Here is a 21,678-nt window from a genome sequence, read left to right on the forward strand (position 1 = left end):
CGAGATTTATTAGCTTTTAACATGCCTAAATTGCTAAACAAGCTGGAGACTAATTCCTGATAAGAAAAGTACAAATTGGGGTCTGGCTTATCTCTTCTGAACCCTAAGCAATCTTCCTCTTTACAATTAATTTCCCTTCAGACCTTATTTTAATAAACATGTATGCTATTATCCTGTCCAATCAACTTTCCTCTTTCAGATTTCTTTGTTATGTTAACTATAAAAGGGGATGTAAGCTAAAAATTGGGCTTTCCTCTTTGAATGAGGAATCCCTTTTGTCTGAGTATTCTGATCAATTGTAATCAAATGATCTTCCTCTCGTTTTGTCTCATTGGAAAATATGCACACCGAGGTCCAAGCCTGAAAAAGCCATATTTGGCCATCATATCTATTCACTTTATTGGGAATCATGTTGAATTTCAATTATATTTATGCAGTTAGATCCAGTTTAATTTTGGACGTGGGCCAATGCAAGTCTTGTACCTCATCAATCTAGGTTCCCTTATCAATAAAGAACAGATGGAAAGGAAAGATGCTTTGTAATGAACTCTCTTTATTTTTTTCACCCTTGAAGGCGTTCCATAAATCAGTTACCCATCTACAATTTACATTATGCAAAAAATGTTTAGATTCAGTCCAAGCTTGCTTGATTTTAAACCTTTTGCTTTTAAGATCGTTTTTAAATTTGAAAATTTGAAATGGATGCGAAGATATTTCTCTGAAGGTGGAAAAATTGCTCGCTGGCAGCAATATGGAAAATATTAAAAATAAAGTTTGCGTCCTGACATTCTGAACCAGAAGGAGTTGTAATCTCTGAAACAAATTTTGGGGCTCCTAGCTATCCACACCCGGCAAAACAACTGCTTATATACTAAGAATCACAACCCAATTTTGTTAACACAGTGTTGTATCGCAACATCAGGTCTTCAAAATAAGCCGCTATGCCAACTTTTTAACTGCAGCAATTGCTGGTAGCATTAAAAAAAAATATATCCCACTAGTGAATCGTGGATTTCTCTGTTTCATTTAGGAAAGAAGTCGTCTTCGGATGTCTGTAAGGAGAAGATTGGAAAATTAGTCTGCTCTGTGTTCCATAGTGTGGTTATTATATTCAATACTGGCCGCTTAGGAGCCACAAAGAGCCTCAAGGATGCCTTTGAAGACTTCTGAATTCAAATCCCCATAATGAATTGAACTTGTAAGATCTAAGACCACTACTTAAAGTTGGGAAAAAATCCCAACAAGGATGAAACTGGTCACATAGTGTCCCCTAGTGGTGGGTAGGGAATATAACCTAAGCCATAGTACAGTGAAAGCAGAGACTGGGAACTGTTTCTGGATAAGCAGAGAGTTCAAGTGAGCTCCTGTAACTTGCAGAATAACATGGAATAGAATAGAATAGAATGGAATGGAGTGGAGTGGAGTAGAAGAGAACAGGAATGGGGAATGGAATGGAATAGAATATAGGAATAGAATAGAATAGAATAGGAGAATTCTGAATGGAAAGGAATGGAATGGAAAGGAACGGAACAGAATAGAACAGGAATAGAAAGGAATGGAATAGAATAGAATAGGAATAGAAAGGAATGGAATGGAATGGAATAGAATAGAATAGGAGAATTCTGAATGGAATGGAAAGAAAAGGAATGGAAAGAAAAGGAATGGAATAGAATAGGAATAGAAAGGAATGGAATAGAATAGAATAGGAGAATTCTGAATGGAAAGGAATGGAATGGAAAGGAACGGAACAGAATAGAACAGGAATAGAAAGGAATGGAATAGAATAGAATAGGAATAGAAAGGAATGGAATGGAATAGAATGGAATAGAATAGAATAGGAATGGAATAGAATAGGAATGGAATGGAATGGAACAGAATAGGAGAATTCTGAATGGAATGGAAAGAAAAGGAATGGAATAGAATAGGAATAGAAAGGAATGGAATAGAATAGAATAGGAATGGAATGGAACAGAATAGGAGAATTCTGAATGGAATGGAAAGGAAAGGAATGGAATAGAATAGGAATAGAAAGGAATGAAATAGAATAGAATAGAATAGAATAGGAATGGAAAGGAAAGGAATAGAATGGAATAGGAATGGAATAGGAATGGAATAGGAATGGAATAGGAATGGAATAGAATAGAATAGGAATAGAAAGGAATGGAATGGAATAGAATAGAATAGAATAGAATAGAATAGAATAGGAGAATTCTGAATGGAATGGAAAGAAAAGGAATGGAATAGAATAGGAATAGAAAGGAATGGAATAGAATAGGAATAGAATAGGAATGGAATAGAATAGAATAGGAGAATTCTGAATGGAATGGAAAGGAATGGAATAGAATAGAATAGAATAGGAATGGAATAGAATAGGAATAGAATAGGAATGGAATGGAATAGAATAGGAGAATTCTGAATGGAATGGAAAGGAAAGGAATGGAATAGAATAGAATAGGAATAGAATAGGAATGTAATAGAATAGGAATAGAAAGGAATGGAATAGAATAGAATAGGAATAGAATAGGAATGGAATGGAATAGAATAGAATGGAATAGAACAGGAATAGAAAGGAATGGAATGGAATAGATTAGAATAGGAGAATCCTGAATGGAATGGAAAGGAAAGGAATGGAATTAGAATAGAATGGAATAGAATAGGAATAGAAAGGAATGGAATAGAACAGAATAGGAATGGAACAGGAATGGAATGAAGAATAGATAGGATAGGATAGGATAAAAAATCTTTTTAAAAGTGAAGATTAATTAAGTTAGGGGATGGCGGCTTTTTGAGGGACAGAGAGAATCCAGCTGACGTTTTTAATCCATACCTCGAAAAATGTGTCCAGGATCTTGTCAGTGGTAGTGGCTTGGGACTGGAACTGCTGTTGACTGTTCTCAATAGCTGTCATTATTTGGAAGTAATTGTACAGAATCTGCCATTGTCTGAAAGAAGCAAAAAAAAAATTTTTTTTTTACAATGTTTATTTATTTATTTATGTTTATTTATTAGTTTGTGGGAACTAGAATTCCTGCGACGAGTGGGGGGGCTGAACTAGAAGACCTCCAAGGTCCCTAACTGTATGTTCTAACTGTATGTCTATTCTAACAAAGAGAGGGACTAGGGGGGGGACATGATAGCAGTCTTCCAATAGTTGAGGGGCTGTCACCAGAAAGCAGGACAAGTAATAGTGGATGGAAGCTAATCAAAGAGAGAAGCAACCTAGAATTAAGGAGAAATTTCCTGACAGTGAGAACAATTAATCAGTGGAATGAGTTACCTTCAGATATTGTTGGTGCTCCACAGGGGTGGGTTTCTCGCCCCGTTCCAACCGGTTCGGTTGGAACGAGGCCGGCGGCGTCCCTGCGCACGCACGCGGCGTCCTCGCGCACGCACGTGGCGCGCGCATGCGTACTAGCGTCTGCGCGATGCTCCAGCTGCTCCTGGAGGATCGCGCAGGCGCTGTATGCGTTCTGCGCATGCGTGGAAGCGCAGAATTGTAAAAACAGGGTAAGGAGCGGGCGCGGGTGTGCGGGCGCGCGTGGGCGCGTGGGTGGGGGGGCTTCGCCGTTCCCGGAAGTTACTTACTTCTGGGTTCGACGACCAACCGGATCGCAGGGACCGGTGCGAACCGGTTGAAACCCACCCCTGGTGCTCCAACACTGGAGGTTTTTAGGAAGAGATTGAATCAGGGACGTACAGTCAGGGGAGGCAGGGCCTCACCACTGCCGTGATGAAAAGGAAAACAAAATTAAAAGGAAAAAGGCAGAGGTAGTTGCTGCCAGAGTCACAGTGGATGACTCTTAATAGCTATTTGTCTGGAAAGGTCTTCTGCCCGAGCAAGTGGTTGGACTAGAACAGTGTTTCCCAACCTTTGGCAACTTGAAGATGTCTGGACTTCAACTCCCAGAATTCCCCAGCCAGCGAATGCTGGCTGGAGAATTCTGGGAGTTGAAGTCCGGACATCTTCAAGTTGCCAAGGTTGGGAAACACTGGACTAGAAGACCTCCCAGGGTTCCTTCCAAATCTATTATTCTGCTATCTGGTTTTAATTCTCACTTGTCATTCAGCTCAAGACTACCATATTTTTCCATCACCGTCTTTCTAAACAGAGTTTCTTCTTCCTTTTCTTTCAACTTGGTCTTCTCTGTATCAAAGAAAGATAAGAAAAGGGGCCCAGATTAGCAAGGGTTTCCATGTTGCAGAAAATGACAGGCTTTAGACTTCTCAGGATACAGGGGAAGTTTATTTGGCAGCCAGGTTCAGAAAGCCAGCCCATGCCGATTACCTCCCTTCGACCCATCAGATCGCACAGATTAGGCCTCCTCCGAGTTCCATCCACCAGTCAGTGCCGACTGGCGACTACGCGGAGGAGGGCCTTCTCAGTAGCAGCTCCGACCCTTTGGAACGATCTCCCCGTGGAGATTCGCACCCTCACCACCGTCCAGGCCTTCCGCACAGCCCTTAAGACCTGGCTATCCCGTCAGGCCTGGGGATAAGATTCTAATCCGCCCCACCCGAATGTTGAATGAATGTTGTGTTTTACTGCTTTATTTTATTTATTCACATATTTTATGTTTTGTCTTGCACTCCTTCCCACGAATTGTAAGCCGCCCTGAGTCCCCTCAGGGAAAAGGGCGGCCTATAAATGACAAATTAAAAAAAACAAACCATGGCTTAGCATTGCAAATTCTGAACAACCTTCATTATCGAAGCACGCGTTCTTATACATTCTCAAAAGCATTGCAACACGGAAATACTTAACACATTTCTTAGTGGTTACCTTGAGGAGAAAACCTTATAAGGAGATGGGGGTCTTACTTCTCCTTTTGTTTATGGAGTACCTGTCATTAACAAACTTTAATTGAACCTTAGACTTTTGACATCTTGTGGTTTCATTTCATTTATTTCATTTATTTGGGATTTATAGGCCGCCCTTTTCCCTGAGGGGACTCAGGGCGGCTTACATTCGTAGGAAAAGGGGGGTGCAATACAGAGACATAAACAATATGTGAATAAAATAAACAGTAAAAACACAACTTTCATTCAACACTCAATACTCGGGTGCAATATAGCAATAGCAATAGCAATAGCAGTAGACTTATATACCGCTTCATAGGCCTTTCAGGCCTCTCTAAGCGGTTTACAGAGAGTCAGCATATTGCCCCCAACAATCTGGGTCCTCATTTTACCCACCTCAGAAGGATGGAAGGCTGAGTCAACCCTGAGCCGGTGAGATTTGAACCGCTGACCTGCTGATCTAGCAGTAGCCTGCAGTGCTGCATTTAACCACTGCGCCACCTTGGCTCTTGGGTGGGGCGAATTAGAAACTTATCCCCAGGCCTGACGGCGTTAGGCACTTCCTGTTCTTTTGCAAGCTGCAATTCTGCCTATGTGGCTTTAATATAGAAGTAAAGGGGCTCTAAGAGGCTGTCCAGCCTGACCCAGTAGGTTTCACACTTAATGTCCAAATCTCACTTTACGTCTGCTTTATCCGCACACACAGTCATCTTGTCCCCACAACCCACCCTTTGTACTAAAGTATATCAGGGACTAGAACAACGAGGTGTACTGCTGAATACCATCTCTGGAGTCCCTGCGTTGTAAGGCAGGGTTTCTCACCTCTGGTATCGTTAAAATGGGTGGACTTCAACTCCCAGAATTCCCCAGTCAGAATTTTCACTGCTGCACGGAATCAGCCTTCACCTGTACCATGTTGGACCAGCATCTTCTTGGTTCAAGTTTGAACCCCCTCCACCGCACCCACCTCAATCTGACCATCACCTGCTTGCTTGATTGGATTATCTTCAGTGGTGCTGTCCTTCAGCTGGACAAATTTTTGCTAATTCAAGAGTGAAGAGAGTAAGTCAGCAGTGGGAGGAGAGGACGGAGAAGGTTCTTGCTTCTTCTGGTCTACTCTGAAAAGACAACCTGGGAGTTTGGATTAGAGCTGAGCTCAAGGCAATATGAGTCCAGCTGGTTGATCAAGAATAATTCCCACCATTCTCCCAACTAGCAGGGTTGGTGAGGCTAACTTAATCTTCGTGTTTTAATAAACTTCATTAGGATCTTGAGTACAGAATAAAAATTAACCAGAGCTGATATTTAGAATGAAGAAAGAAAAGAAAGATGAAAGAAAGGGTAAGAAAGAAAAAGAAATGAGAAAGAAAGAGAGGGAGAAAGGGAGGGGAAAAAGAAAGAAATGGTGAAGAAAGTAGGCGGCACCTGCTGAATTTCTGTCTGTAACTGCCTGTCACCTGGATGGATCCAGGGGGAGACTAAGGGCAGAGAGAGAGAGATAGGGAGGGAAGGAAGGAAGGAGAGAGAAGAAAGAAAGAATTTTAAAAAGGCAAATGAAAGAAAGATTTTAAAAAGATGAAAGATAGAGAAAGAAAGAAAGAAAGAGAAAAAGAGAAAAAGAAAGTTAAAGGAAAGTAAGAAAGGTAAAGAAAGGACAGATGAAAGAAAGAGAAAGGAAGAAAGAAAAAGTAAAAGGTACAAGAAAGAGAAAAAGAAAGAAAGGTAAGTAAAGGGAAGAAAGATGAAAAAGAGAAAGGAAAAAAGAAAGAGAGATTGTAGCAAAAGGAAAAGCTGAATTCTAATTTTCTACTACTACCTTAATATATTATTCTATACTAAAGCATTGAAAAAAATAAATTCATGATACGCTGTCTGGCTTTAGGATTATACCACCTCAATATTCTTCAGCAGCATGGCCAATAGACTACAGATACCATCACCCCCAATAGATCCACACATCTGATTGTTTTAAATATAGAACCATGCTTTGGTTTATAAATCTTCTTCCAAATAGGCAATTATTCACTCCTTCTCCACCCCACCCACCCCCAAAAAATTCCAGAATTGACCTTCAGTTTCTTCTTCTCTTGGCGTTTGAGGAGGGACATCTGGAAATTGTCCACCAGGACAGCAATCACCAGGCTGCAAGAGAAATTTGGGGTTTCCCCCGCCTCATAATACTGACCCCTAAAGCGTCTAGTTCAGTGGTTCCCAAACTTGGCAACTTTAAGACTTGTGGACTTCAACTCTGCTGGCTGGAGAATTCTGGGAGTTGAAGTCCACAAGTCTTAAAGTTGCCAAGTTTGGGAACCACTGGTCTAGTTAATTGACCCCATGTTAAAAGACATAAATAAATAGAATTAAACTTCTTTCCTTTTAAAAAAAAATATCTATTTCTATATACAGGTAGTCCTCAACGTACGACCACAATTGAGCCCAAAATTCCTGCTGCTAAGCGAGACACTTGTTAAATGAGTTTTGCCCCATCTTACGGCCTATCTAGCCCACAGTTGCTAAGTGAATCACCGCAGTTGTTACGTAAGCCGCACCGTTGTTAAGTGAATCCGGCTTCCCCATAGACTTTGCTTGTCAGGAGGGGGTGGGGGGCAAAAGCAGATCACGTGATCTCAGGACGCAGCAACGGTCAGCAAAAGTCTGAATCAGCTGCCAGGCGTCTAAATTTTGATCGCTTGACCGTGGGGATCTCGCTAAGTGAATCCGGCTTCTCCACTGCTTGTCGCAAAAAAGGGATCACGAGACCCCGGGACACTGCCACTATGAATCAGTTGCCAAGCGTCTGGATTTTGATCACATGTCCATGGGACGGCTGCGATGGTTCTAAGTGTGAAAATTGGTCTAAGCAACTTTTTTCAGTGCTGTTGTATCTTTGAATGGTCGTAAATCAAGGACTACCTGTAGCTTTAAATCCCTTTTCATTAGCTCCTCCCAGATACCCTTCTGTTATTTTGAGACCAATTCTCCAATACAGCTTGTCTGCCTGGAATCCACACTGTATATCGGACATTAATATGATCGAGCCGGTCCAGAAGTATTTCACGAGAAGAGTCCTCCGCTCCTCTGCTCACCACAGAATCCCTTATGCCCACCAGGCTCCAAATTTTGGGCTGGGACAACCTGGAACTGGGATGGCAAACCTGTGGCACACATGCCACAGGGGACACTCAGAGCCTTACTGGTGCGCACACAAACTCAGCTCTGGCGCACAAGCCAGCCGATTTTTGGGCCTTCTGGGCTCACCGGAAGTCGGGAAACTGGCTGTTTTTGGCCTCCGGTGGGCCTCCAGAGGGGTAGGGACGGCTGTTTTTGCCCTCCCCAGGCTCCTAAAAGGCTCTGGAGCATGGGGTGGGCGAAAAATGGGTCCACCGTGCCATCGCATGCCAAAAGCGGGGGGAACACAGGTTCAATTACAATGATTCATGGTCAAACAATTGATACAAACTCAAGGTTAACCGCTCCAAACTCGATTGCAGAAAACGCAACTTCAGCAACAGAGTGGTCAACGCCTGGAATGCTCTACCTGACTCCATTGTTACATCCTCAAACCCCCCCACAGCTTCAACCTCAAACTGTCCACCCTGGACCTCACCCCATTCCTAAGAGGTCCGTAAACGGGGCGTGAATAAGCGCACCAGCGTGCCTTCCGTCCCTGTCCTACTGTCCCCATTTATTTGTACTCATTTCCCTTTGTTCATGTCTATGTTTATACTTATACCTGTTATCTTGTACATGTTTGACAAATCAAAATAAATTAAATAAATTTAAGCCTTTCTCGCCTTTATCCTCCTTTTCTGCTTTTCTATTCAGATCAGCCACAAAGGATCAAGGCGACAGCTGGATGAAAATAATCTGAATTTGGGAGCTGTTTCAGAGACTGGTTCACAGAGACTAGTCAGTTTGTTTGTTTTTATTCCTCAACAGCCCACCCTGGGCCATACTTACTTGAGAAGCAAAAAATACTCCACAAGGATATAGATGATGAGAAATATAATAATGTACCAAGCACCTAGAAGGAAGAAAGGGAACATGGTGTAGAGGGATATTCCAAGTAAGAAGGTCATCTGCAGAACATATATATCATCTTTCTCTCTCCCTTTCTTTCATTCATTCATCCATCCATCTATCTTATCTATCTCTATCATCTATCCATCCATCCATCCATCTACATACCCCTGTCTATTATCCATCTTATATATCTATCATCCATCCATCCATCATCTCTCTATTTACCGGTATCTATCTGTCTGTCTGTCTGTCTGTCTATCATATCTATCATCCATTCATCCATCCAACTATCTCTATCATCTGTCTATTTACCGGTATCTATCTATCTATCTATCTATCTATCTATCTATCTATCTATCTATCTATCTATCTATCTATCTATCTATCTATCTATCACTATCTATCTATCTATCTATCTATCTATCTATCTATCTATCTATCTATCTATCTATCTATCTATCTATCTATCTAATATATCTCTATATCCATCTATCTATCTATCTATCTATCTATCTATCTATCTATCTATCTATCTATCAATCACTATCTATCTATCTATCTATCTATCTATCTATCCATCTATCTAATATATCTCTATATCCATCTATCTATCTATCTATCTATCTATCTATCTATCTATCTATCTATCTATCTATCTATCATCTATCTATCTATCTAATATATCTCTATATCCATCTATCTATCTATCATCTATCTATCATCTATCTATCTATCTATCTATCTATCTATCTATCTATCTATCTATCTATCTCTCTCTATATATATATCTCTCTCTCTATCTTATATCTCTATATCTATCTATTTATCTATCTCTAGATCTGTCTATCTATCTATCTATCTATCTATCTATCTATCTATCTATCTATCTATCTATCTATCTATCTATCTATCTATCTATCTCTAGATCTGTCTATCTATCTATCTATCTATCTATCTATCTATCTATCTTATATCTCTATATCTATCTATTTATCTATCTCTAGATCTGTCTATCTATCTATCTATCTATCTATCTATCTATCTATCTATCTATCTATCTATCTATCTAATATATCTCCATCCATCCATCCATCCATCCATCCATCCATCCATCCATGAAATTTATATGGTTGCCTACTCGTTCTCAGTGGCTCTAGTCTAGGCAATTTGCAAGGAATAAAAACACAGTACAGCTAGTCGACTTACAACGGTTCATTTAGTGACCAAAGTTACAACAGCACTGAAAAAAGTGACATGTTAGGTTTAGGTTTCATTTGACTTGTATGCCACCCTATTCCCGAAAGACTCAGGGCGGCTAACAATCAGAAGGGGAGGGGGTACAAAAATAAAAATAGAAAACAGAAATTTAAAATACAACAACAGTCATAACCTCGAAGGGGGCTGGATAGTTCAACAGCCCCAGACCTGCCGGAACAGCCAGGTCTTAGTTGCTTTGCGGAAGGCCGGAAGGGTGGTAAGGGTCCGGATCTCAATGGGGAGATTGTTCCAGAGGGCCGGAGCAGCCACAGAGAAGGCCCTTCTCCGGGGAGTCGCCAGCCGACATTGGCCGGCAGATGGAATTCAGAGGAGGCCTAGTCTGTGGGATCTAATAGGTCTTTGGGAGGTGACTGGCAGGAGGCGGTCTCTCAAGTAACCAGGTCCGATACCATGTAGAGCTTTAAAAGTAACGACTAGCACCTTGAAACGTGTCCGGAGACCAATGGGCAGCCAGTGCAGCTCGCGGAGGATAGGTGTAACGTGGGTGTACCGAGGTGCACCCACAATCATTCGCGCGGCTGCATTCTGGACAAGCTGAAGTCTTCGAACACTCTTCAAGGGCAGCCCCATGTAGAGCGCGTTACAGTAGTCCAGTCTTGAGGTGACTAGGGCGTGAGTGACTATCCAAAGGGCCTCCCGGTCCAGATAGGGTCGCAATTGGTGCACCAGGTGAACCTGTGCAAAGGCCCCCCTGGTCACAGCTGACAGATGACGTTCTAGAATCAGCTGTGGATCCAGGAGGACTCCCAAATTGCAAACCCTCTCTGAGGGGTGTATAATTTCACCCCCCAGGCTGAGAGATGGAATAGCTGGACCGTCTTTGGGAGGGAGCATCAATAGCCACTCGGTCTTGTCGGGATTGAGTGCAAGCTTGTTTGTTCCCATCCAGACCCTGACAGCCTCCAGGCACTGGCACATCACCTCCACCGCTTCGCTGAGTTGGCACGGGGCGGACAGATACAATAATATAGACAGACAGACAGACGGACGGACGGACAGACAGACAGACACCGGTAAATAGAGAGATGATAGGTGATAGATAGATGGATGGGTGGATGGATGGATGCTAGATATATAAGATAGATAATAGACAGGGATATGTAGACTTACGACCGTCTTTCACACTTACGACCCTTGTAGCATCCCCGTGGTCACATGAACAAAATTCATACTCTTGGGAACTGGCTCATATTTATGGAGTGTCCCGGGGTCATGTGATCCCCTTTTGCGATCTTGTAGCAAGCAACGATTCACTTAACAACCGGGTTTAGTAAGAACTGCAATGGTTCGCTTAACAATGGTGGCAAGAAAGGCTGCACAATGGGGCAAAACTGACTTAACGAATGTCTCGTTTTGCAACAGAAAGTTTGGGCTCCATTGTGGTCATAGGTCGAGGACTACTGTAAAGTATTGTATTGTATTGTATTGTATTGTATTGTATTGTATTGTATTGTATTATTTGTATGCCGCCCTTCTCCGGGAGGACTCAGGGCGGCGAACAATTCAAAGGGGAAAAAAGGGGGAACATAAAAGACAAAATACAAATAATAAAAGTAGACAACAGTCGCACAACCATACATGTCGAGAGGGGAAGGAACTCATCACCCCCAGGCCTGTCGGCAAAGCCAGGTTTTGACGGCTTTTCGGAAGGCCTGGAGAGAGGTGAGGCTCCGAATCCCTGCGGGGAGTTCATTCCAGAGGGCCGGAGCTGCCACAGAGAAGGCCCTCCCCCGGGTAATAGCCAGGTGGCATTGGCTGGTAGATGGCACCCGGAGGAGGCCAACCCTGTGAGATCTAATGGGTCTGTGGGAGGTAATTGGCAGCAGGCGGTCTCTCAAGTACCCAGATCCAATACCATGAAGGGCTTTATAGTCAGGAGATGGAGCTCTATGATAATAGACTTGGGGAAGCAAGAACAGCCCCTTGACGGGAGATTGAATTGACAAACGGATGAATCCCCACCGTGGATTTAACGGATCCTGACTTCTTTCTACCTGCAGCGTGGCACGTGAGATAAATGAGAGACCAGTCGTCCAATGTGAAAAGCTGAAAGAGGGTGAAGATGGTTTTGAAAAGGTCCCCGAAATGTTTCACATCCGCTTCGTGGAACATGTCACACAGCACCACCGAAGACATGACTGGAAGTCGGAAGACACGGGAGTCAAGGAAGAAGAAACAGCAGTTCTCAGCTGCCTTTGGAGCTAGACAGCCGTGAGGCAGAGGAACAGCTGGAGCCTGTTCCCAGTGTGCGCATGCGCAGAGCTGCCAGAAGAAAAGAACAGCTAAGAAATCAGGGTCAAACTGGGAGTAAAGCCACAGGTGGACGGTGAATGGCCCCTCCCAGAGGAAATAAAAGAGGAGTGAAAGGGGACTGGGCTTTTGCAGGAAACAATTCGTTCATTTGTTCGTTCACTTGTTTCAGGAGTGTGAAGATCTGTCCGTGAATCTCAGAGACCCTGTGCCCAGAGTCTTTCCTTGCACAGCACCTCATTTGGGAAATATACTGACATGGCAGTTTTCCAAGGTAGATGAGGTCTGTGGTTATAAACGCACTTTTGAAAGACTGTTTGCCAGTCTGAATGGGAATGAGAGGAATTCACATTCGTTCAATAAAAGGGGTTTTGTCGGGACCAGGAATCTGCTTCGTACTTTTTGAGGAAGCCTAGGTCAGAACACGAACCTGGGCTTGAGCCTGTTTTAAATGTAGGACACCCATCTGGCAGGAAGTGGAGACTGGATTCAAACAGGAAAAAGGAAGTGGGAATTTGCTGTGAAACTGACTAGGACAGAGTCAGAAATGGACTCAATTCCTAAAATTCACCTCTGGGCGGAGATGGGAGACAAAGGAGTCAAATGTTTCATGACCCAGCTAGGTAATGCCATCAGGGCAAGGGAGTGTGGGGTTTGCTTCCTCTGTGTGTGTGTGTGTGTGTGTGTGTGTGTGTGTGTGTGTGTGTGTGTGTAAACATACATACATATTTACAAATACATACAATGGTGTGGGGTGAGGCTGGGAGTCTTGTGTTGTTTAAACTCCTTTGGGGAGTGAAACGGTTTCTTCAAACTTGACAACTTTAAGATGCATGGACTTCAACTCCCAGAATTTCCCAGCAGGCGGACCGGAGAATTAGCAATAGCAATAGCAATAGCAGTTAGACTTATATACCGCTTCATAGGGCTTTCAGCCTTCTCTAAGCGGTTTACAGAGTCAGCATATCACCCCCACAGTCTGGGTCCTCATTTCACCCACCTCGGAAGGATGGAAGGCTGAGTCAACCTTTGAGCCGGTGAGATTTGAACCACTAAACTGCAGATAACAGCCAGCTGAAGTGGCCTGCAGTACTGCACCCTAACCACTGCGCCACAAGGCTCAAGAATTGTGAGAGTTGAGGTAGACACATCTAAAAGTTGCCAAGTTTGAACAATAAATAAATAAATAAGCAGGGAGAATAAACTAATAAATGCTTTTGATCAGCTATTGCCCCCCCCCCCTTCTTGCTAGGAGGATACATAAGAAAGAAAACATGAGAAGAATAATCGCTCCAATGGACTGGAAGGAAAGCATAAAAGTGCCTGTGATTTCTTGCAGATTCTCTGTTATCCTAGAAGAAAACAAGAAAAAAGAAAAAAAAAGGAGAAGAGTTATTAAGGTGTCTTTTTCTCTGGGAGAGTCCTTTCCTTTCCTTCCTTCCTTCCTTCCTTCCTTCCTTCCTTCCTTCCTTCCTTCCTTCCTTCCTTCCTTCCTTCCTTCCTTCCCTCTTCCCTCCCTGCCTTTATTATTTAACACTATTTAATATATTTAATCTTCCTCCTCCTATTTCCCCCACAACAACGGAAAGTCACCCAGCCCAGCCACCTAGCTGCCATACATGCTTGAGGCAGGACTAGAATTCACCATCTCCTAGTGACTGGCCCAAACCTACCCAGCCAACTTTCATGCCTAAGGGTGGGACTAGAACTCATTGTCTCTCGGTGATTGGCCCAAAGTCACTCAGCTGTCATTCATGTCTGAGGCGGGACTAGAACTCACTATCTTTTGACGATTGGCTCAAAGTCGCCCAGCCAGCTTTTGTGCCTAAGGTGGGACTAGAACTCTCCATCCCTTGCTGATTGGCCCAAAGAACCCCAGCCGACTTTCGTGCCTAAGGCAGGACTAGAATTCACTATCTCCCAGTTTCTAGCCTGGATCATCCCACCACTACACCAAACTGGCTCCCATAACGAAAAGGGACTCAACCTTCCAATTCCTGAATTTGGGGTCCCCCATTGATTGGCCTGTCCTGGTTTATTAGGCGGGGACTGCGCTCCCAATGGGGAGAACGGAGGACATGCGTCCTTCAATGATTAGCAATCCGACTATTGATCAATGGATGGATTTCGTCGCTGACCGGAGGGTGAGGAGGAAGCGGATGGCTCGGATGGCGCGAATCCCCTTGACGATTTTGAGGACTCGAAAGAGCGTGAGTGTGTTGCCTCGGTTTCCCTGCCCGGCCGTGAAGTACAGGGCAAGGATGAATTCCATGACCGCCATGGACATGATGAAGAAATCTGATCAGGGAAGAGAAAGGAGGAAAAAGAAAAAGAAAAGAAAAGCCAAGAGGCAGATAAATCCACCCAGCTGGCTTTCATGCCTAAGGTAGGACTAGAACTCACCGTCGCCTGGTGATTGGCTCAAAGTCACCCAGTTGGCTTTCACGCATAAAGTAGGACTAGAACTCCTAGTCTCCTGGTGATTGGCCCAAATTCACTCAGTTGGCTTTCATAGCTAAGGTGGGAACTAGAACTCCTAGTCTCCTGGTGATTGACCAAAGTCACTCAGCTGGCTTTCATGCCTAAGGTAGGACTAGAACTCACCGTCGCCTGGTGATTGGCTCGAAGTCACCCAGTTGGCTTTCATGCCTAAGGTAGGACTAGAACTCACCGTCGCCTGGTGATTGGCCCAAATTCACTCAGTTGGTTTTCATAGCAATAGCAATAGCAGTTAGACTTATATACCACTTCATAGGGCTTTCAGCCCTCTCTAAGCGGCTTACAGAGTCGGCATATTGCCCCCAACAACAATCCGGGTCCTCATTTTACCCACCTCGGAAGGATGGAAGGCTGAATCAACCCTGAGCCGGTGAGATTTGAACAGCCGAACTGCAGAACTAGCAGTCAACTGAAGTAGCCTGCAGTGCTGCATTTAACCACTGCGCCACCTCGGCTCCTCATGCCTAAGACGGGACTGGAACTCACCATCTCCTGATGATTGGCCCAAAATAAACCAGTTGGCTTTCATGCCTAAGGTGGGACTAGAACTCCCCGTCTCCTGATTTCTAGGCCAGCATCTTAACCATTACATCAAACTGACTGTCAGCAATTTGGTTGGAGGTTTCTCCCAAAAATTTAAAGAGAGCAATAGGGCCACAAACCATACTGAAATCACCGCCTGGTTTTAACATGGAAGTCCGATGTATGGAATCCCATATGTGTTTTCTCCCATTGCCTGTTGCAAGTTTGTACCCATTGCAAGCCTGTGCCTGTGACTTCCCCCATGTTCTTAAGAGATGTTGGTGTGTTCTCACTGAGGCTTCTCAAGAGCCTGAAGCAAATTCCTCATCCCGACAAAAACCCCTTTTATTAATTGACTGTGAATTCTGCTCCTTCACATCCAGCAAAGTCTTTCGAGGGAGGATTTACAGTCACAGACCTTATCTGGCTTGGAGAGCTGCCAGGCTGAGATCTGCAGAACTTGGCCAGGATTCTCGGAGAGTCACGAACCGATCAAGTGAACTAATGGTCTCCTGCAAACTCCACTCCTCTTTTATTTCCTCTGGGAGGGGCCATTCATCGTCTACTTGTGGCCTCACTCCCAAGTCGACCCCTGTTCTTTAGCTGTTCCCTTCGTCTGGCAACTCTGTGCATGCGCACACTGGGAACAGGTTCCACCTGTTCTTCTGCCTCTCTGATGCCTGACTCCGAAGGTAACTATCAGACAGCCCTGGCCCCCTCTCTGTCTCCGACACGGAGCCCTCCTCAGAGCCTTCCCAGACTCCAGGACTGGCCCAGATTCCTCCCCAACCCTCCTCATTGCCCGAATCTGCTGGCTGCTGGCAGGCCATAACATCTTGTCCTTATGGCAAAAGACTCACCAGTGACATTCCAGGGGTCACGGAAATAGGCAATATCTAATGCAATTATTTTGAGAATGGCCTCCACCACGTAGACACAAAGGAAAATCGGATCCAGGGCCGAGTAGAACCATTCTAAAGAGAGGATGAAAGAAAGACCATCAGAAGCAAGACGACGAGAGAAATCATCTGCCAACCCTGAAGCCTCTAGCCAAAACAAAACACTTTCTCCTGGGAACCAAGGACATTCCCAGAGGTGGTCGGAGAGAGGAGGAGTGAAGTTACCAGGCAACTGGACGGCACCCTGATTAGACCATGCGACTGATTGTTTGGGATTATTTCCAAATAATTTTTATTTTTTATTCTCTTACATAGCATTTTAAGTATACGTTCACATAATTGGTATTCTTCTTTATATTTATCATTCTTATAGATTTCTTATTTCATTTAATAAGATAATGTACAATTTGGGTTGCTTTATTTACCATCCCTTCCTCCTTTTGTAACACCTCCTTGTTTTCCCTTTCTTTTCTCCCTCCCTTCTCTATTTTCTTCCTTCCTCCTCTCCTTCCCCTTCCTTCTTCCCTTACCTTTCTCCCACTCCTGCTCTTCCCCTTCCCCTACTTACCCTCTCTCCTTCTCTTCCTCTCCCTTCCATCCTTCTCTCCTTATCTCTTTCTACTTTCCCCCGTCTTCCTTTCATTCTCTCCTCCTCTGTCTCTTTTTCTCCCTCCCTCCCTTCTCTACTTTCCTCCTCTCCTTTCCCTTCCTTCTTCCCTTACCTTTCTCCTACTCCTGCTCTTCCTCTTCCCCTTCCTACCCTCTCTCCTCCTCTTTCTCTCCCTTCCATCCTCCTCTCCTTACCTCTTTCTTCTTTCCCCCGTCTTCCTTTCATTCTCTCCTCCTCTCTCCCTTTTCTCCTTCTCTCCCTTCTCTACTTTCTTCCTTCCTCCTCTCCTTCCCCATTCCTTCTTCCCTTCCCTTTCTCCTACTCCTGCTCTTCCCCTTCCTATCCTGCCTCCTTCTCTTTCTCTCCCTTCCATCCTCCTCTCACCTCTTTCTTCTTTCCCCCGTCTTCCTTCCATTCTCTCCTCCTCTCTCCCTTTTCTCCCTCCCTCCCTTCTCTACTTCCTTCCTTCTTCCTCTCCTTCCACTTCCTTCTTCCCTTCCCTTTCTCCTACTACTGCTCTTCCTCTTCCTACCCTCTCTCCTTCTCTTTCTCTCCCTTCCCTCCTCCTCTCCTTACCTCTTTCTTCTTGGGGAAACTTTTTCTTTTAATTAGGTGAAAACCGGGGGAACCTTCAGAGTCGGCTTTCACCAAAACTGTGCCAATATGATATATCCAATAAAATTATTCTTTGAGGAATCTGCCTGCCTCTTGAGTTTTGTTTGTTATGGGTGTATTACTTGGAATCCTGACATCACCCTCTGTAATGGAATGGCTGCTTTTCACACGTATGACCAATGAAGCATCCCCATGGTTACACAAACAAAATTCAGATGCTTGGCCATTGACTCATATTTATGACGGTTGTAGTATCCCGGGGTCATGTGATCCCCTTTCACGTCCTTCTGACAAGGAAAGGCTCACTTAACAACTGCCTTGATTCACCAGGCAAAATTCACTTAACAACTGTTTCAGGAAGAAAAAAAAATTGGGCTTAATTGTGGTCGTATGTCGAGGACTGCATGTGTCTACTCGCTAACCTCCAGACTTGAAACTCCCATCCTTATTCCTCTTAGAGCTGGGTGAAAGCCTCAACAGGCTTGCAGTTCAGCGGTTCTAATCTCACTGGCTCAAGGTTGACTCAGCCTTCCATCCTTCCGAGGTGGGTGAAATGAGGACCCAGACTGTGGGGGCGATATGCTGACTCTGTAAACCGCTTAGAGAGGGCTGAAAGCCCTATGAAGCGGTATATAAGTCTAACTGCTATTGCTATTGCTAACAAAATTTCTTGGGAGCTCTTCAGAGGTGGGCTTCACATACTGTCACTACCGGTTTGCCCAGCCCCCAAACTGTGAGCCCTTGCGCGCACATGTTTGCACATCTGCGCATGCGTGCGCCATCACAAGGCACGGCAATTTGCTCGCTCGCGCCATCCACACATGGGTGCGACGCAGCGGTGAAATCTTCTGAAATCTGCGACCTGTTCGGTGAGTCTGCGCAGCGCTAAAAAAGGAAACTTTTGAAGCCTTCCGAGAGTGCAAAGGTAAGTAGAACAGCGAGGGGGCGGGGAATCCGCTGTGCCACGCGATTTAGGTTAGCTAGAAAGCAGGAAACCCGACGATTCTAGCTAATATAAATCGCGCGTCACAGCTGATCGTTGGCCAATGCTACTGATTGTAGCATTCACCCCTGGTGTGCCATTAAACAACAAAGCGATGTAGGACGGGATTGTGCCCAGGCGGGTGGGTGGGCCCAAGGTGAGCGCCTGTTAGGTAAGCTCCCCACTAGGAGAACGAGTGCGTGCAGAGAAGTGTAGTGAGAGTGGTGTGGAAGAAACGCATAAACCAGCATACGGAGACCCTGAATTATGAAACAGATAGTATTTTACTTCTGTGGAAATAGAGGTATGCAGAGTCCAATTCATACCCGGTTAAGACAGTCAGTCATCAACATTCACAGTTAAGGGGTGATCCATCAAACACAGTCCAGTATCATACAATCAGTTCAGCACGCAAAGTCGCAAACAGTAGCAAAACTCACAATAATTCACGCTGAGCAATACACGACACATCTACAAGCAGTATCCACTGATCAGCAACTAACCATCAGAGAGCTAACAGTCATTCTGGCTCCATCTTGTGGCCGCTTGAGGTAACAGCAACCAATCACATTTACAGCAGTACTTAAAGAAACAGTACTACTATCATGGCTTATATATTGCTAACCCAACTGTTAAGACTTCATTTCTAACAGCGCCCACCTTCAGGTTGCCACTACCAGTTCGTCCGAACCGATCTGAACCGGCTGAATACCACCTCTGGAGCTCTTATAGACCTTGACAAGACATACGGCCTTACCTCCCCGTATCTCGGCCACAGCGAATGTCTGTATTACCAGCAAGATGGTGTTGATGGCTACTACGGTACAGATGAAGAAGTCAAACAAGAAGGACTGGGTCAATTTATAGATGGCCTTCCGCAGATAAACAAGGCAGGGGTAGATCTTTTGCCAGGAGCGAGTCAGGAGCTCTTTTAACGTTATGCGCCTGTAGTGGTGATGGTGGTGGTGATGGTGATGGTGGGAAGTCTTTCCCACTTCTAGGGGAGAAGAGAGGGAGTCAAGTCAGATGGAACGGGACAACTCACCACAACCAACTCGCCGCAACCAATTTGAGGTGACAAACTTGCGGCGGGGACCTCTCGCCGTTGTTCTGGCCCTCCAGCGGCCAGCAGAGCTGGCAGCAGATTCGGACAGTGAGGAGGTTGGGGAGGTACATGGGCCAGTCTTGGAGTCTGCGAAAGGCTCTGATGAGGGCTCTGTGTCGGAGGCAGAGAGGGGGCCAGGGCCGTATGCAAATTATCAGAAACTTCTCCACTATGTACAGACCTCTCAAATCCTGGGCACAAATTGTTTCAACTTCTACCCTCAAAATGACGCTATAGGGCACTGCACACCAGAACAACTAGACACAAGGACAGTTTTTCCTCCAAACGGCATCACTCTGCTTAACAACTAATTCCCAAAACACTGTCAAACTATTTACTATGACTGTATTCCTATTCTTGTTCTCTTCGTTCCTAGTACCTCTCTCTTCCCACTTATGACTATAACCATGTTGCTTGTATCTTTCAATTTATATTGTTTTTATTTGTTTCCTAGTATGATTTGATAGCTTATTAGTAACCCATGACTATCACAAAGTGTTGTGTCTTTTTATTCTTGACGAATGTATTTTATTCTCCTTATGTACATATGCACTAAAGACAAATTCCTTGTGTGGCCAATAAAGAATTCAATTCAATTCCATATTTCTATTCTATTCTTTATTTCTATTCTATTCCATTCTAAATTCTATTCTATTCCATTCTAATTCTATTCTAAATTCTATTCTTTATTTTTTTTCTATTCTATTCTTTCTTTCTATTCTATTCTATCCTATCCTAAATTATATTTTATTCTAAATCCTCCCTCTCTCCTCTTACTATCAGAAAGTCCTCATCAACTCCCGGATTGCTTCCAGCACCTGCCCCCATCCATCTCTTTTTCCAGTGGTAAAATTCTTTTTATTTTTATTTTTACTACTGGTTCTGTGGGCATGGCTTGGTGGGCGTGGCAGGGGAAGGATATTGCAAAATCCCCATTCCCACCCCACTCTGAGGCCAGTTCTCCGAACTACTCAAAATTTCCGCTACCGGTTCTCCAGAACCTGATGAGTTTCACCCCTGTCTTTCCCACTTCTGCATCCCAGGGCCACTCACGTTTTATTTTCGGGGTATGTGAAATTTTGCTCCCTCGACGGCTTTTGGAGAGCTTGGGCGGCTTACGGTACACTTTATCCGCACTTGGTGCGGGTGGTATAAGGATGGTGGGCTCCGGCTTGATCTCCACTGTGGTGCCAGGACTTGGAGTAGTTGCAGGCTCCTGCTTTCCTTGACCTGAAAGTATGTCCTGATCTTGTTTCTCTATTGGCGAAGCCGAGGTTGGCACCATAAGGTAATCCATGGTGCTCTTTGCTACTTTTTAACCTCTCTTGACGCTAAACTCCTCCTTTGCTTGGGTGCAAGTAGAGAGGGGGGGCTCCCTCGGAAGGGAAGAGGCGCCGGGGTTCCATCCAGAAGACCAGGCATTCTTTGGTGATGTCACAATAGGAGACAAAGGAGAAAGTTGCAGCCATTAACCCAAAGGGTGCTTTTCCAAATGGCAATTGGGGATTTTATATGACCATTTTTTTTCACACTTACGACCTTTGAAGATGTCCCCATTAGGCAAATCTGGCTTCCCCGTTGGCTTGTCAGAAGGTTGCAAAAGGGGAGTCGCCGGGACACTGCGTCCGTCATAAATACGACTCAATTGCCAAACGTCTGAATTTGGATCCCTCGGCCACGGGGATGGGGTGAGCGGTCGTGAGTGTGAAAAATGGTCGTAAGTTCACGTTTTTCCGTGCCGTTGTATCTTTGAGCGGTCACGAAATGATCTGTTGTAAGTCGAGGACCACCTGTAAAGTAGAATTAGCATCTGGTTGTAATTTCTGTCTGGTTTACCTCTCAAGGCTAACACTATTTGGCTAACAGCAAGACAATTTTTGTGTAGAATTTATGTTTTAGCGGCAAAAGAAATAAAGGGAGTCTAGTATAGATCTACTTCAAGCTATTTAGAGCCTCCGTGGCGCAGTGGTTAGAGTGCAGTCCTGCAGGCTTCTTCTGTTGACTGCCAGCTGGCTGCAATTTGGCAGTTCGAATCTCGCCAGGCTCAAGGTTGACTCAGCCTTCCGTCCTTCCAAGGTGGGTCAAATGAGGACCCAGA

At 44.5% G+C, this 21,678-nt stretch overlaps 1 protein-coding gene across 1 annotated transcript; it reads right to left on the reverse strand.

The window, feature by feature from the left end:
* Nucleotides 1-533: 533 nt before the first annotated feature.
* CATSPER1 (cation channel sperm associated 1) lies at nucleotides 534-21,477 on the reverse strand. Its single transcript, XM_087705303.1, has 12 exons — nucleotides 20,634-21,477; nucleotides 19,233-19,472; nucleotides 16,230-16,343; nucleotides 14,487-14,646; nucleotides 13,609-13,700; nucleotides 12,093-12,236; nucleotides 8,758-8,821; nucleotides 6,867-6,939; nucleotides 5,782-5,839; nucleotides 4,057-4,144; nucleotides 2,828-2,942; nucleotides 534-1,052 (listed from the first exon to the last, which is right to left on the reverse strand). Exons 1-12 carry the CDS (start codon nucleotides 20,875-20,877, stop codon nucleotides 1,023-1,025), a joined length of 1,422 nt encoding a protein of 473 aa, XP_087561429.1. The 5' UTR covers nucleotides 20,878-21,477; the 3' UTR covers nucleotides 534-1,022.
* Nucleotides 21,478-21,678: the final 201 nt, after the last annotated feature.

Source organism: Thamnophis sirtalis, unplaced genomic scaffold (assembly GCF_051295495.1).
Source record: "Thamnophis sirtalis isolate CommonGarterSnake01/CBP01778 unplaced genomic scaffold, rThaSir2_p1.2 scaffold_2, whole genome shotgun sequence".
In the NCBI taxonomy this organism is placed as follows: domain Eukaryota; kingdom Metazoa; phylum Chordata; class Lepidosauria; order Squamata; family Natricidae; genus Thamnophis; species Thamnophis sirtalis.

What these genes read in the sequence shown, in the direction of transcription:
- CATSPER1 (XM_087705303.1), bottom strand. Translation starts at nt 20,877, where the DNA reads ATGGATTACCTTATGGTGCCAACCTCGGCTTCGCCAATAGAGAAACAA. An exon ending in AGTCTTGAGCTGAATGACAA is followed by an intron (nt 2,943 to 4,056) that starts GTGAGAATTAAA and finishes TGCTTCTTTCAG; the next exon opens with ACAATGGCAGATTCTGTACA. An exon ending in TCCTGGACACATTTTTCGAG is followed by an intron (nt 1,053 to 2,827) that starts GTATGGATTAAA and finishes TTCTCCTTACAG; the next exon opens with ACATCCGAAGACGACTTCTT.